Source organism: Schistocerca nitens, chromosome 11 (assembly GCF_023898315.1).
Source record: "Schistocerca nitens isolate TAMUIC-IGC-003100 chromosome 11, iqSchNite1.1, whole genome shotgun sequence".
NCBI lineage: Eukaryota > Metazoa > Arthropoda > Insecta > Orthoptera > Acrididae > Schistocerca > Schistocerca nitens.
The window spans coordinates 149,772,023-149,788,875 of NC_064624.1; the positions used below are offsets into that span (position 1 = coordinate 149,772,023).

General features: G+C 42.0%; 1 protein-coding gene across 3 annotated transcripts in view; it reads left to right on the forward strand.

Annotated features, from left to right (window-relative positions):
- Positions 1-16,853, forward strand: part of LOC126213328 (peroxisomal carnitine O-octanoyltransferase) — a 313,022-nt gene that overhangs the window by 156,916 nt on the left and 139,253 nt on the right. For all 3 annotated transcript variants that reach the window (XM_049941018.1, XM_049941019.1, XM_049941020.1), the window contains one exon: positions 14,035-14,238. In XM_049941018.1, the coding sequence (XP_049796975.1) occupies positions 14,035-14,238 (204 nt within the window). The remainder of the gene's footprint in view (positions 1-14,034; positions 14,239-16,853) is intronic.

The window sequence follows — 16,853 nt, forward strand, 5'->3', positions numbered from 1 at the left end:
CTATCACATCTCAGGCCTCCATTAATGTTCTAAGCACCTTCTTGCTTCCCACTGTTGTAGAGCAATTCGGGGATGGCGATTGCATCTTTCAACACGATCGAGCACCTGTTCATAATGCACTGACTGTGGCGGAGTGGTTACACGACAATAACATCCCTGTTATGGTCTGGCCTGTACAGAGTCCTGACCCGATTCCTATAGAACACCTTTGGGTTGTTCTGGAACGCTGACTTCGTGCCAGGCCTCACCGACCAACATCGATACCTCTCCTCAGTGCAGCACTCCGTGAGGGACAGGCTCCCATTCCCGAAGAAACCTTCCAGCTAAGGGTCGGCGAACACCATATTGAATTCCAGCTTTACCGGTGGAGGGCACCACGAACTTGTAAGTCATTTTCAGCCAGGTGTTCACATTCTTTTGATCACATAGTGTACGTTGTACAGGAAATAAGGTTATATGTTAGTCAGGTACGCCTATCTCGCTCAATATAACAGCGGAGCCCGGCACCTGAGCTCGGCTTGACATTGTTTACATCATAGTAGCCAATTTTGGCCACGTTGCACTCCAGTTTTAATGCATTTCTCTTACTCTTCGGTGAAAGGCCTCAACGTCGGTACTAACAAGTGGTGTATCACTTTAATTGCCTTTCCAAGAGCTATCAAATGCAGTTATGAAAAGTGTAAGGTTCCATTAAAAAAAAAAAATACTTGTTTAAATATCTCACTTTCAGATCATCATCCTACAAAACGTTACATGCCCCTCATCAAACTGTCAATTGCAGTAAACCTTTTTTCGATACTTGCAACTGTTCAGGAAATAAAAACGGTGTTACATCTTAGGTGAGTCACTCTGTATAACGTACCTGGCCAAGGAAGAACACTCGACCTGAACTATGCTAATCTACTGTGGGGGCTGCTGTAAGTGTTCCAGTGAATTGCAACTCTAATCATTTTAATATGCTTTGACACAGTGCATATGTACGAGGGCAGTTCAATAAGTAATGCAACACATTTTTTTTCTGAAACAGGGGTTGTTTTATTCAGCATTGAAATACACCAGGTTATTCCCCAATCTTTTAGCTACACAACACTATTTTTCAACGTAATCTCCATTCAATGCTACGGCCTTACGCCACCTTGAAATGGGGGCCTGTATGCCTGCACGGTACCATTCCACTGCTCGATGTCGGAGCCAACGTCGTACTGCATCAATAACTTCTTCATCATCCGCGTAGTGCCTCCCACGGATTGCGTCCTTCATTGGGCCAAACATGTAGAAATCCGACGGTGCGAGATCGGGGCTGTAGGGTGCATGAGGAAGAACAGTCCACTGAAGTGGTGTGAGCTCCTCTCGGGTGCGAAGACTTGTGTGAGGTCTTGCGTTGTCACGAAGAAGGAGAAGTTCGTTCAGATTTTTGTGCCTACGAACACGCTGAAGTCGTTTCTTCAATTTCTGAAGAGTAGCACAATACACTTCAGAGTTGATCGTTTGACCGTGGGGAAGGACATCGAACAGAATAACCCCTTCAGCGTCCCAGAAGACTGTAACCGTGACTTTACCGGCTGAGGGTATGGCTTTAAACTTTTTCTCGGTAGGGGAGTGGGTGTGGCGCCACTCCATCGATTGCCGTTTTGTTTCAGGTTCGAAGTGATGAACCCATGTTTCATCGCCTGTAACAATCTTTGACAAGAAATTGTCACCCTCAGCCACATGACGAGCAAGCAATTCCACACAGATGGTTCTCCTTTGCTCTTAGTGGTGTTCGGTTAGACAACCTTTGAATATCCCAACTGGTGAACAATTGTGACAGCACTACCAACAGAGATGTCAAGTTGAGCACTGAGTTGTTTGATGGTGATCCGTCGATCATCTCGAACGAGTGTGTTCGCACGCTCCGCCATTGCAGGAGTCACAGCTGTGCATGGCCGGCCCGCACGTGGCAGATCAGACAGTCTGGCTTGACCTTGCGGCAATGATGACACACGCTTTGCCCGACGACTCACCGTGCTTTTGTCCACTGCCAGATCACTGTAGACATTCTGCAAGCGCCTATGAATATCTGAGATGCCCTGGTTTCGCGCCAAAAGAAACTCGATCACTGCCCGTTGTTTGCAACGCACATCCGTTACAGACGCCATTTTAACAGCTCCGTACAGCGCTGCCACCTGTCGGAAGTCAATGAAACTATACGAGACGAAGCGGGGATGTTTGAAAATGTTCCACAAGAAATTTCCAGTTTTTTCAACCAAAATTGGCCAAGAAAAAAAATGTGTTGCATTACTTATTGAACTGCCCTCGTACAAAGTTACATTGACATCTGGCAGTGTCTTCTGTAGGTTCTCCCCTTTTTTATTTATTTTGTGGTGGGCAATGGATATTTCTTATTGACTTTTGTGTACTGGGTTTAAAGGTGAAAAAGTGTGTTATTGGATCATGTTGTATATAAAACAAGTGAATTATTTTCTTCAACAGAGAGTGTATCGTTGACCGGTTTCATCACAACTCATATTTGGGAAGATGGCAGTTTGATTCCCTGTCTGGACACTCCTGTTTAAATTTTTCATGGTCTCACTGAGATACGTGTGGTGACGGTAGTCTCCGAAGTTGCTGTACTTATGAAATATTGTGGTGGTATTCTGCCATTCAAGTGATCCTGGACCATGACATTAAATATTCAGTCTGTGACAATACTATTGGCTTCTGATGTACACTGTATCATCAAAAGTATCGGGACACTTGGCTGAAAATGCCTTACAAGTTCGTGGCGCCCTCCATCGGTAATGCTGGAATTCAGTACGGTGTTGGCCCACCCTTAGCCTTGATATCGGCATCCACTCTTGCAGGCATATGTTGAATCAGGTGCTGGAAGGTTTCCTGGGGAATGGCAGCCCATTCTGCATGGATTGCTGCACTGAGGAGAGGTATCGATGTCGGTCGGTGAGGCCTGGCACGAAGTTGGCATTCCAAAACATCCCAAAGGTGTTCTATAGGATTCAGATCAGGACTCTGTGGAGGCCGGTCCATTACAGGGATGTTATTGTCGTGTAACCACTCCGCCACATGCCATTCATTATGAACAGGTGCTCAATTGTGTTGAAAGATGCAATCTCCATCCCCGAATTGCTCTTCAACAGTGGGAAGCAAGAATGTGGATAAAACATCTATGTAGGCCTGTGCCGTGATAGTGCCACGCAAAATACGAAGGGGTGCGAGCCCCCTCTATGAAAAACATGACCACACTGTAACACCAACGCCTCCGAATTTTACTGTTGGCACTACACACGCTAGCAGATGACGTTCAACGGGGATTCACCATATGCACACCCTGCCTTCGGATTGCCACATTGTGGATCGTAATTCATCACTCCACACAACATTTTTCCACTGTTCAACTGTCCAATGTGTATGCTCCTGACTTTGAAATCCAAGTTTTCTCACCTCCCAGCAAACTGTCATAGTACTCACAGTGGATCCTGAAAGCAGTTTGGAATTCCTGTGTGATGGTCTGCATAGATGTCTGCCTATTACACATTATGACCCTCTTCAAATGTCGGCAGTGTTTGTCAGTCAACAGGCAAGCTCAGCCTGTATGCTTTTATGCTGTACATGTCTTCACGGTTCCACTTCACTGACACATCGGAAACAATGGACCTAGGGATGTTTAGGAGTGTGGAAATCTCACATACAGATAAGTGACACTCAATGACCTGACCACGTTCAAAATCCGTGACTTCTGCGAAGTGGCCCATTCTGCTCTCTCATGATGTCTAAAGACTACTAAGGTCACTGATACTGAGTACCTGGCAGTAGGTGGCAGCATATTCTGCAAACCACCATGAGGTGCACAGCAAAGGGTATGTTCCGTTATACCAGTTATTAGGGTTTGACAGAGCACTGAAAGACCTGAGTCGAAACAAGGCCCCCGGAGTAGACAACATTCCATGAGAACTACTGATGGTCTCGGGAGAGCCAGTCATGACAAAACTCTACCATCTGGTGAGCAAGATGTATGAACAGCCGAAATACCCTCAGACTTCAAGAAGAATATAATAATTCCAATCCCAAAGAAAGCAGGTGTTGACAGATGTGAAAATTACCGAACTATCAGTTTAATAAGTCACAGCTTCAAAATACTAATGCGAATTCTTTACAGACGAATGGAAAAACTGGTAGAAGCATACCTCGGGGAAGATCAGTTCGGATTCCGTAGAAATGTTGGAACACGTGAGGCAATACTAACCTTACGACTTATCTTAGAAGAAAGATTAAGAAAAGGCACCCCTACGTTTCTAGCATTTGTAGACTTGGAGAAAGCTTTTGACAATGTTAACTGGAATACTCTCTTTCAAATTCTGAAGGTGGCAGGGGTAAAACACAAGGAGCGAAAGGCTATTTACAATTTGTACAGAAACCAGATGTGCAGTTATAAGAGTCGAGGGGCATGAAAGGGAAGCAGTGGTTGGGAAGGGAGTGAGACAGGGTTGTAGCCTCTCCCCGATGTTATTCAATCTGTATATTGAGCAAGCAGTAAAGGAAACAAAAGAAAAATTCGGAGTAGGTATTAAAATTCATGGAGAAGAAGTAAAAACTTTGAGGTTCGCCGATGACATTGTAATTCTGTCAGAGACAGCAAAGGACTTGGAAGAGCAGTTGAACGGAATGGACAGTGTCTTGAAAGGAGGATATAAGACGAACATCAACAAAAGCAAAACGAGGATAATGGAATGTAGTCAAATTAAATCGGGTGATGCTGAGGGGATTAGATTAGGAAATGAGACACTTAAAGTAGTAAAGGAGTTTTACTATTTAGGGAGCAAAATAACTGATGATGGTCGAAGTAGAGAGGATATAAAATGTAGACTGGCAATGGCAAGGAAATCGTTTCTGAAGAAGAGAAATTTGTTAACATCTAGTATAGATTTAAGTGTCAGGCAGTCGTTTCTGAAAGTATTTGTATGGAGTGTAGCCATGTATGGAAGTGAAACATGGACGATAACCAGTTTGGACAAGAAGAGAATAGAAGCTTTCAAAATGTGGTGCTACAGAAGAATGCTGAAGATAAGGTGGGTAGATCACGTAACTAATGAGGATGTATTGAATAGGATTGGGGAGAAGAGAAGTTTGTGGCACAACTTAACTAGAAGAAGGGTACGGTTGGTAGGACACGATCTGAGGCATCAAGGGATCACCAATTTAGTATTGGAGGGCAGCGTGGAGGGTAAAAATCGTAGAGGGAGACCAAGAGATGAATACACTAAGCAGATTCAGAAGGATGTAGGCTGCAGTAGGTACTGGGAGATGAAGAAGCTTGCACAGGATAGAGTAGCATGGAGAGCTGCATCAAACCAGTCTCAGGACTGAAGACCACAACAACAACAACAACAGGGTTTCTTCCTGTTCCATGGAGCATGGGAAGAATGATTGTTTGAATGCCTCTGTGCCTGCAGTAATTATTCTAATCTTGTTCTCACAATCCCTACGTCAGTGATACATAGGGGGCTGTAGTACATTCTTAGAGTCATCATTTAGATGTAGACGTAGAAAGGGGAAAGTTGAAAATTTGTGCTGGACCAGGAATTGAACCCAGGTCCTGCTTACGAGGCAGATTCGCTAACCACTGTGCCGTCCAGACGGAGTCGTCTTTGCAACTGCACGGACTAATGTAGCACGTCTCCCGTTAGACCCGAGTTCTCAACTTACCTGGTCAATACTGATGTAGTGCTCCTTGCCCATTAACCTCTTTATTGATGGCATTTGGCCAATTCCTATAAGAGTTCGAGTGTCGTATGCGTCTGCACTGGAGGGACCAATGGGTCACGCATTTCAGTGCAAATGCACACCGACCCAAACTCTTACAGGAATCGGCAAAATGCCACGAGTAAAGAGGCTAATTGGCAAGGAGCACTGCATCAGTAGTGGGCAGGTAAGTTGAGAATTTGGGTCCGACAGAGGTTAGTCCGTGCAGTTGCAATGACCACTCTGTCCTGACGGCGCAGTGGTTAGCGCATCTGCCTCGTAAGCGGGACCTGGGTTCGAAACCCAGTCGGGCACAAATTTTCGACTTTCCGGATCGATTTAAATCGGTGCCCAGTAGCAGCTAACGTCTGTCATTTCTTTGTGACTCGATCACACGACCGAGTGAGGTGGCGCAGTGGTTAGCACACTGTACTCGCATTTCAGAGGACGGAAGTTCAAACCTGCGTCCTGATATGTTTATATTTTCCCACCTCCGCGTTGCAAATGTTTTGACTTTTGAGTGAAATGCCCAGTTGATGCGCTGTTGTTTTCATGTCAATTCTACAAACAGTGAGAGTTGTTTAGCTCTCGGGGTTTGTAAAATTCCTGGATTCGTGTCTCGTCGCTGTGCAGCCTATGAAAAGGATTGCGGAAGTCTCCCAAATAAATTCCAAAGTACAGTGCAGTTTTAACACCAATATATTTCCAGGACTCTGGGTGTCCGAGCCTGGTGAACTGTACCGGTTACATCAGATGTACCCAAAGTTGACATCAAACGACACAGAGTTCACAACAATCAACAAACGAGTGAGCCTACAATACATTTGCTCGCAACCCTAGCCAAAAACCGAGTGCCCCAAAGGCGCCTGCGTGACCTCTATTTATACTTTTGTTAACAATTACCTACAATGAAAATTACAATTTTATGTAAAATCACAATTAAAAGTTAAACCGAATATGAGATACACATTGCTAAAAATTTACAATCTCAGTGCTGAACGAGGTGAATCTATTTTCAACTTAGTTATGAGTTGATATAACATTTTCTGACTAACTATGTTACAGGTAGCAATTACATTTCTAAATTTGTTTATAACAGATCAACTAGTGCCTGAATTTTAGTGCTAACATATATTGGAGATTCAATTCACATGCTTCATTTATATGTTCTGTTTAATTTGCTGTAGTAATTTTGTACTGATAGGTTTACTGGTACATCCTGACCATGTGCTACATTTCTTTCTTGAGTTTCTCCCGGCGTAGTTGATAATCAAAATATCCACGGGTGTACTGCCGGTCTACAGTGTCCAACGTGCACAATATTTCGGCTGGCGGAGGGTATTTAAATCGGCCGCCGTCGCGACCGAACCCAGTTCCCCTTGAGCAGCCATAGTGTACGGATCTCCGTGCCGGCACGTTCACAGGAGCTCAGTCCGTCATTTCACCTGATGATGGCGACATGTATGATCGCCGAAATATTGTGCCCATTGGACACTAGACCGGCAGTACACCCGTGGATATTTTGATTACATTTCTTTCGATTAGTTACACTATTCATTTCACATTTATATTATGTTTCTCACATAAGAACAATGTTAATCAGCAAAGCATAGTTTTCGAATTATATGTATACTGAAATAGTGGTTTTTTTGTATGTAATTTGGAAACAGGTCACTTTACAATTGAACAATTAGGACTGGTGTTTATCTTTAATGCTCTCAGAGGGGTTCTGATAGGTAGCAATGAGATACAGTAATATTTCAGTCCGGCCTCAAGTTCACTAATTTGCTTTACGCAAATGCTGGGACTGTTCCTTTGTGAGGGCTTGGCCGACTTCCTTCTCCGTCCTTCCCTAATCCGACGGGACGGGTGACCCCTCTGTTCGGTCCTTTCCCCCAAATTGACTGAGCGAACAAACCAGTGTGCCACCACTCACCAGCTGCTGTGACTGTCGGACCCTGGCACATTGGTGAGACGGCAAGGAGTGACGTACCCGTGTCTGTCGTCAGAGTTCACTTAGATTGGGTGCCCAGCCCGATGAAAGCTCTTGTCCTTGCCAGAGGTGACAGCTCTGTGTACTACATTTCTCATCCTGTACACCCTCACATAACCTACACGTTTAATCATGTTTTCTTTCTGCTATACAAAAAGGATTACAAATGTTTCAAAAATGAGATCAACAGGAAGTGAAAAATGGCTAAGCAGGGATGGCTAGAGGACAAATTTAAGGAATCACACTAGGGGTAAGATAGAGATACTGCCTACAGGAAAATTAAAGGGACCTTTGGAGAAAAGAGAACCACTTGTATGAATATCAAGAGCTCAGACGGAAACCCAGTTCTAAGCAAAGAAGGGAAGGCAGAAAGGTGGAAGGAGTATATAGAGGGTCTATACAAGGGCGATGTACTTGAGGACAATATTATGGAAATGGAAGAGAATGTAGATGAAGATGAAATGGGAGATACAATACTGCTTAAAGAGTTTGACAGAGTACTGGAAGACCTGAGTCGAAACAAGGCCCCGGGAGTGGACAACATTCCATTAGAACTGCTGACAGCCTTGGGAGAGCCAGTCCTGACAAAACTCTACCATCTGGTTAGCAAGATGTATGAGACGGGCGAAATACCCTCAGACTTAAAGAAGAATATAATAATTCCAATCCCAAAGAAAGCAGGTGTTGACAGATGTGAAAATTACTGAAGTATCAGTTTAATAAGTCACAGGTGCAAAATAATAACACAAATTCTTTTCAGACGAATGGAAAAACTGGTAGAAGCTGACCTCGGGGAAGATCAATTTGGATTCCGTAGAAATATTGGAACACGTGAGGCAATACTGACCTTACAACTTATCTTAGAAGAAAGATTAAGGAAAGGCAAATCTACATTTCTAGCATTTGTAGACTTCGAGAAAGCTTTTGACAATGTTGACTGGAATACTCTCTTTCAAATTCTAAGGGTGCAGGGGTTAAATACAGGGAGCGAAAGGCTATTTACAATTTGTACAGAAAGCAGATGGCAGTTATAAGAGTCGAGGGGGCAAGAAAGGGAGACAGTGGTTGGGAAGGGAGTGAGACAGGGTTGTAGCCTCTCCCCGATGTTATTCAATCAGTATATTGAGCAAGCAGTGAAGGAAACAAAAGAAAAATTCAGAGTAGGTATTAAAATCCATGGAGAAGAAACAAAAATGTTCGTCGATGACATTGTAACTCTTTCAGACACAGAAAAGGACTGGAAGAGCAGTTGAATGGAATGTACAGTGTCTTGAAAGGAGGATATAAGATGAATATCAACAAAAGCAAAATGAGGATTATGGAATGTAGTCAAATTACGTCGTGTGATGCTGCGGGAATTAGATTAGGAAATTACACACTTAGAGTAGTATAGGAGATTTGCTATTTGGGGAGCAAAATAACTGATGATGGTCAAAGTAGGATATAAAATGTAGACTGGCAATGGCAAGCAAAGCGTTCCTGAAGAAGAGAAATTTGTTAAAATCGAGTATAGATTTAAGTGTCAGGAAGTCATTTCTGAGAGTATTTGTATGGATTGTAGCCATGTATGGAAGTGAAATGTGGATGATAAATAGTTTACACAAGAAGAGAATAGAAGCTTTCGAAATGTGGTGCTACAGAGGAATGCTGAAGATTAGATGGGTAGATCACATAACCAATGAGGATGTATTGAATAGGATTAGGGAGAAGAGAAGTTTGTGGCACAACTTAACTAGAAGAAGGGATCAGTTGGTAGGACATGTCCTGAGGCATCAAGGGATCACCAATTTAGTATTGGAGGGCAGCGTGGAGGGTAAAAATCGTAGAGGGAGACCAAGAGATGAATACACAAAGCAGATTCAGAAGGGTGTAGGTTGCAGCAAGTACTGGGAGATGAAGAAGCTTGCACAGGACAGCTGCATCAAACCAGTCTCTGGACCGAAGACCACACACACATACTATATCTGCACAATAAGCCAAATTTCAGTCTTTTGCTATCATTTGTGGCCTTTCTATTGCAGTAGCCTGCAGTGTGGTGCATTTTTAACTGCTCACAATTCCCGTAAAATCACAAGCTCAGCTATTGCACTTCAACTTTTTTATGCCAGAAGTCCAACATTCACTCTGTTACAGAACACTGGAGTTCAGTATTGCATTATAGAAACTGATTTTACCCACCCCAGTATCTGTGCATGTTAAAGTGCCACTTACAGGCAGGTAGATGCACTGACCCCTCTGTAACGATGACTTAAAATCTTTAGAACAGGCTCTCACTTTTGATTAAGGAAGGACTAGGCCCAAGATTGCACATAGGCTATAATAAATTTTATTATGGTGTAGTTGCTCAGCACATGTTCACATTCCATGGTACTCAAAAAAATATACTGTATAATTTACATTCATTACACTCTTTATCCTTTAGCAAACAAATTTTGAAATGAATACGATCACTATCAAATTCTCTTTAAACCATTGAACTCGGAAAGAAACTCGCCTGACAACCAGGCTAAAGTTTACCTTTCCCTTAAATAAAATATACTAAAAAACTCAATCTTAGAGACAAACATAATTGCATTAAAAATATGTACCCAATTAATAAAATTATTGAACTTCAACATTATCTTAGCAAACCTTGAACAATGCAAAATTTCTGCAAGCTTAATTACAACACATTTAAGCATAAGCTATTCAGACAATTATAGCTCAATAAGAGTGCTAAATTACTGGAAAAAAATACAATTTAGAATTTTACAGTCCTGCTCTGGACACATGCCATTCTTGCTCTCCGAACAGACCCACACGACCCGAGTACTCCTCCTGGCCAAGGTACATAAACATTGAAACCAGAACAAGAAAGCCTTGTAGAACACACAGAAATCTGTTATTAGAAACATATTTACCCATGGCCTTATACATACGTTGCAGTCGTTAACATGCAAATAAAACACAATAAAATAGTGGCCATACAATTAAGAAAACAACCCCACAACTTAATTACAAAAAAAACTGTAACACTTACACATCTCTCTTTAACTAATGAAAAGAACATTCACTGATATACACATAAGAAAACCAAAATGCCTCTTTCTCAACCAATTTGCATGTCCCGGCTTAGTCAAATATTAATTGACCACAAGTAATGAGCAGCACCAGTATCATAATCTGAATCTGAACTGAGAAAGTTTTTATACAACGAAAGAGCCTGCGCAATTCTTTAATGTTCGCAATAACCACAGTTGTCGTCGGAATGATGCTCACTAGATAGATTATCGGTAAGACTGAAACTCCAGCAGATGGAAACGGAGCCCCATGACCGACATCTGAGGGCGAGAGAGCAGATAAAGGTCTGGTGTTAACACTGAGGCGGCCCAGCCATCACTCGCCTCTCTCACACACTGTGCTCCAGCCGCAGCCCACGACAGTTGCGCCTCCTGGTCGCTCAGTTCCGTCAGCCCACTGCTTGCCTCGGACATGCGCTATATACCCAGCCAGCGCGAGACGAAACCGATACTGGCTAGCTTACATAGTCTTTGAACCAGAGGAGATAGATTGTATTACCTCGATGTGAATACATTGCCCTCATCAAATCTGCCCAGAAAATTAATGACTAGTGTCGGTGTCCTGGCCAGCAACAATGTGGTTTTTAGGCAGTTTCCCCACATTTCTACTAGCTGAATATCAGGCTGGTACTCAAGTCCCGGCTCAGTTACACAAATCACAAACATTTAGAACACTTTCTTTTACTTTCGCACAAATAACATTACATGCGTGCACACACACACACACACACACAAGTGTAACAGGGAGGCACAGGAAGGACATCCAGCCACCCTTTTAACTAATTGTGTATCTGGTAAATACCATCGCAATCCTACACCGATGTGACACACAGTTACAACCAAGAGGAGGAGGAGGAGGAGGAGGAGCAGGAGAAGAAGAAGAAGAAGATGAAGATGATGATGATGATGATGATGATGATGATGAAGACGACGACGATGACTAATTTTGTTCTTTTCATCGTATTTTTACCAAAGTCCCTTTCTAATATTTCATGGCATGTAAATAGTGAAATTTTGGCTTCATGAATGTAGATTTTCCAGTATCTTGTTACCAGTTGTAAATTTCCACCCGAGACATTATGAGATTTTGTCAGCAGCATACACCAGGAAAGTCTAGACTAGTTTACAGCCATTGCATTTGTTCCAGTTTTCAGAATTTTCATTGTGTGGGAATATTTTCAAGATTGTGCATACATCGTAAACAATCGGATTACTTCCAGAGCAGCATTCTAACAGGGGCGTCAAACCATTGTGCATCTTTCCCGGTCTGCACAACTTTGCTGAGCAGAAACCTGTACAACACTCTTTAAATTTTTCTGTACATCTGCATTCACACTGAGCAAACCTTTGTGGAGAGTATGTCAGACAGTATGTCCCACTGTACCGGTCATTAGGGCTTCATCCCATTCCATTCACGTATGGAGCATGGGAACAAAGATTCCTTAAATGCCTCTGTGTGTCCTGCAATTAGTCTGATGTTGTTGTTGTTGTTGTTGTTGTTGTGGTCTTCAGTCCAGAGACTGGTTTGATGCAGCTCTCCATGCTACTCTATCCTGCGCAAGCTTCTTCATCTCCCAGTACCTACTGCAACCTACATCCTTCTGAATTTGCTTAGTTTATTCATCTCTTAGTCACCCTCTACGATCTTATTCTAATGAAACCTATGGGACTAACAAATAGTGGGTTGCTGTATATTCCTAAAATCATGATTTAAACCGATTTTCTTGAAGTTTTGTAAGTAGCTTTCTCAGGATAGTTTGCATTTCTCTTCAGGTGTATGCCTGCTCAGTTCCTTCAGTGTTTCTGTGACACTCTCTCACAGGTCAAACAAACCTGTCACCATCTGTGCTGGACGTCCCTGAACACATTAAATTTACCCCATTGATCCTATTTGGTATAGGTTACACGAAATTGAGCAATATCCTCAGATGGGTCGCATGAGCGATTTGTAAGCAATCTCATTTGTAGACTCACTGCACTTCCCCAGTATTCTACTTCTCAACCGATGTCTACCGCCTACTGTATCCATGGCTGAACCTGTGTGATAATTCCATTTCATATCCCTACAAGTGTTACACCCAGGTATTTGTACAAGTTCAACAATTATGCCACTCATTGAATCTGTAATCGTAGAAAACTGCTGTACTGAACATTTAGAGCAAGTTGCCAGTCTTTTTACAATGTGAGACCTGAGTTTCTCCTGGCGTATACAACTTTCAAATAACTTCCGGGAATTCAGCCAGGTAACACTTTCAGTGACCCTGCCATTTTCAAGGCAAACTGCAGTTTGCTTTTGAAATGGCGGGGTGTTCTCCCGCCGAAATAGCGGCGGTCGCTGAAAGTGTTATCTGGCTGAATTCCCGCAAGTTATTTGAAAGTCTTTTTTACAGTTTGAAATCTGATGAATATGTGACTAAATATCTGTGGAGATTTTTCACACAGTGCTTCCTTATAGATCACTGTGCCGTGTCCAAAAAGTCTTGGTATATTCATAGTGTCTGCAGAGTCGTACAACTTTAACAGGAAGGGACCCAACACACATCCCAGGGGTACACTCAAAGCTACTTCTTCATCTGTTAATGACTCTCCACCAAACAAAACAGGCTGTGTCCTATCAAAAAAGTCCTCTGTCCAGACACAAATTTCAGTTTACCCCATACGATCGCACTTCTGACAATAAGTGTGAGTGTCGCACTGTGTCAAATGCTTTTCGTTAATTGAGAAATACTGCATCTACCTGACTATCTCGATCCTGAGCTTTCCTTTTGTCATGTGAGAGCTGTGCAAGTTGGGATTCATATGATCAGTATCCATGCCGATTGGCATTGAAAATGTGATTCTGTTTGTCAAACCTTATGTTAGAGCTCAGAATATGTCCTAACATTCAACATTATATCGATGTCAAGGGTATTGGGCAGTAGTTTTATGGATCTCTTCTACTACCCTTCTAGTAAATGGGTGTGATCTGGGGTTTCTTCCAGCTGGGGCATGGATTTTTGTTTGAGGGATACACAGTAAATTAGAGTTGTCCATTTATAAACAACTTTTTCAACCTGAGAGACTGTTGTTGTATTTCCGTGTGTGACTAACCGATGAAGGTAAAAATGAAAAAGAAGTAAGTTCGTAGTATTTACCATAATAACACAGCTCTAAATCAGTTACCCAAGTTGTACTGTCTAGTTTTTAGTAAATACTGTTTTGTTCGAAGAGACGTTTTGACAAATTGTGATTTTATCCTTCGACCAGCATACCGCCTACGATGGGATGATCAGCATAGCGGCCATGTACTACGTGTACACTGCTATGAAGGACACAAAAGGCGTGTGGCCCCTGGAGAATGACTTTGTGTCCTTCCGGAGGAACCTGAGGGCACCGCGGGAACTGACATTTGACCTGGACGAAGCACTCCGCACGGAGATCATCCGAGTACACGAGGAGCTGGAGCCAAATGTGAGTACTGTCCAGATGTAGCCAAGGCATGTGCACGTTCTCCTTAGCATGCTGTCACTTGTGCAAACAAGGACATGCTAAAGTGCGCGTCATTTATGACGGCGGCCAAGTTTAGGTTCGTTCTGCGCGTCTGACGTCACAAAACACAGTCAGCCAATGAACAGAGAATGACGTTGCCAGAGCTCGACTGCAGGGACGAGCGTCTTCAGTTTTAGAAACGTTCAGTCGTAAATAAAGTAATAGAACAAAAGCAATGTCTTGATAGCAGACTTTCTTTTATAGAAAGTTTGGAAAAAGCATTCTTTATACCATTTGCTTCATATTCTATTAATTAATGAAACCAAATAATCAATAAGCCTCCTAATTCAGGTGATAGCAAGGAAAGGTGTTTGTATCATTCTCACGAACCGCTTTTTCGCAATAAAGAACAGCGGTAATTGTGTATTTCCTGTAGTACTTCGACTAAACGTGAGTAATTCATAGACATACCAACAGTGTTTGTCAGTATATAGCATGATATTTTAGAGTCCTCCACGAGTACTATCAGATGATGAGCTACATTAGTGTAGTGGTTAAGGTGTTTGGCTGTCAAGCGAAAGGTTCCGAGATCAAACCACCTTCGGATTTCAATATTTTCTTTATTTAAAAACAATATCGAATTGTCTTACTTCATGAATTTTATTCATTTGAATGAAATTTTTTGAAATTTCTAATGCTTTGTCGCTTCATTATAACCGTAATAGGTTTTCGGTTTTTCTAATTTTGTCCTCCAATATTTCTTTCCACAGCAATTAAAAACAATGAAAAGGCACACATACAATATTCATGTTAACCATTTTGTTTATATATCTTCTCTTCCGCAGTCGCTGTTTTACTATTCATATTGAGATATATTCTTTTGCGACATTATTAAAAGTATTATTTAGAGCATAATTTGAAATATATTCCTCTTCTGCAACTGTAATAAGCGTCTTATTTTGACAGACGTGTTTTTCTCTTTTGAAGCATCTTCAGTGGACAGTATTTTGTCTCCTCCATTGCCAAGTAACCTTTCGTAGTTTTGTTCTGCGGTAACACAATATTCAACATTCGTGTTGGCTGATCAGTGTTTTAGCAAATAAATGCCGTTTGTGTGTGCCACACACAAAAATTATATTTGACATAGCTCAGAGCACTTCACTGATACACAGTCTATTCAAGTCCTAATGTTTTTGTAAGTCCATAGTTTTGTTTAACCTATTTTGTCTACTTCCTTTTGATTGATTGAAATGCTTTGAAATAAAGCCAAACGCGCCCGGTGTAAATAAAACTTTTATTACAGTCCCGAAAGACGGGATATTTCTCAATATACATACGATACCTATCTGGTACTTAAATTAAATGAGATATTGTTATACAGTAAATTTTATATGAAATTTGGGTATCTTGTCCACATTTAATTCTCAACATTGTGGTAACTAAAATCGACCATACGGAAAATATATGCTATGGACTTTTACATCTGCAAACTCTTCAAAATTTCGTGCAATGGTTTACTACATTTAATGCTGCACAATTATTGCGTAGAACATCGAAACAAAATTGAGTCATTTATGGGGGGAAGGTATCAGTCAAGAAGATGTGTAAAAATCAAATTTTTGGGCCAAATAGTTTTTGTGAAATCGAATGATAAGTGTGTCAAAGCAGTCGGAACACCATGTGTCTGCACAGGCGAGCAGTGCAGTGATGACAAAATCGGGAAGCACGTCTCTATAGCAGTGAAAGGGTTAATGCAGCCATGGTGGCTTTACTTCATAAACTGCGCGTAAGTTTGCGAACTATACTATACTATGGCACTGCTTCTCTTAGCGCGTGCGTCGTTAGCAACTGGCAACGCAGCAATCTCCCGCCTCTGGGCAGGTATGTGTGAGCCGCCAAGATAAAAGAATTGAACTATAGCTGTAAAGTAGCACCCTTCCCATCCACTGCAATACTTCAATACTTGTAATGGGCAACCCAAAATTGTAGTTCAGATGTATCTTAATCGTGGTGCATGCAACAGTTGCCTGTCGCACATGAAGGTAAATGTCCCTGTAAATAAAGAGTTCCCGTTCGATTTGTTCAGTCAGCCACTGCAAGAGAGCACCATAGTTATTACTGACTTAACTGAAGATAATATTATAGAAATGGAAGAGGACATAGATAAAGACGATATGGGAGATACGATACTGCAAGAAGAATCTGACGGAGCATTGAAAGATGTAAGTTGAAAATCAGCCCCAGGGGTAGACAATATTCCATCAGAACTACAGACAGCCTTGGGAGAGCCAGCCATGATGAAACTCTTCCATCTGGTGTGCAAGATGTATAAGAAGGTGAACTACTTTCAGACTTGAAGAAGAATGTAATTATTGCAATTTCAAAGAAAGCGCATGCTGATAGGTGTGAATATTACCGAACTATGAGTTTAAGTTTAATAAGTCACGGTTACAAGATAATAACATGAATTCTTTACAGAAGAATGGAAAAACTGGTAGAAACTAGCCTCGGGGAAGATCAGTTCCGACCCTGCAGAAATGTAGGAACATGTGAGGCAATACTGGTACTACGACTTATCTCAGAAAATTGGTTAAGGA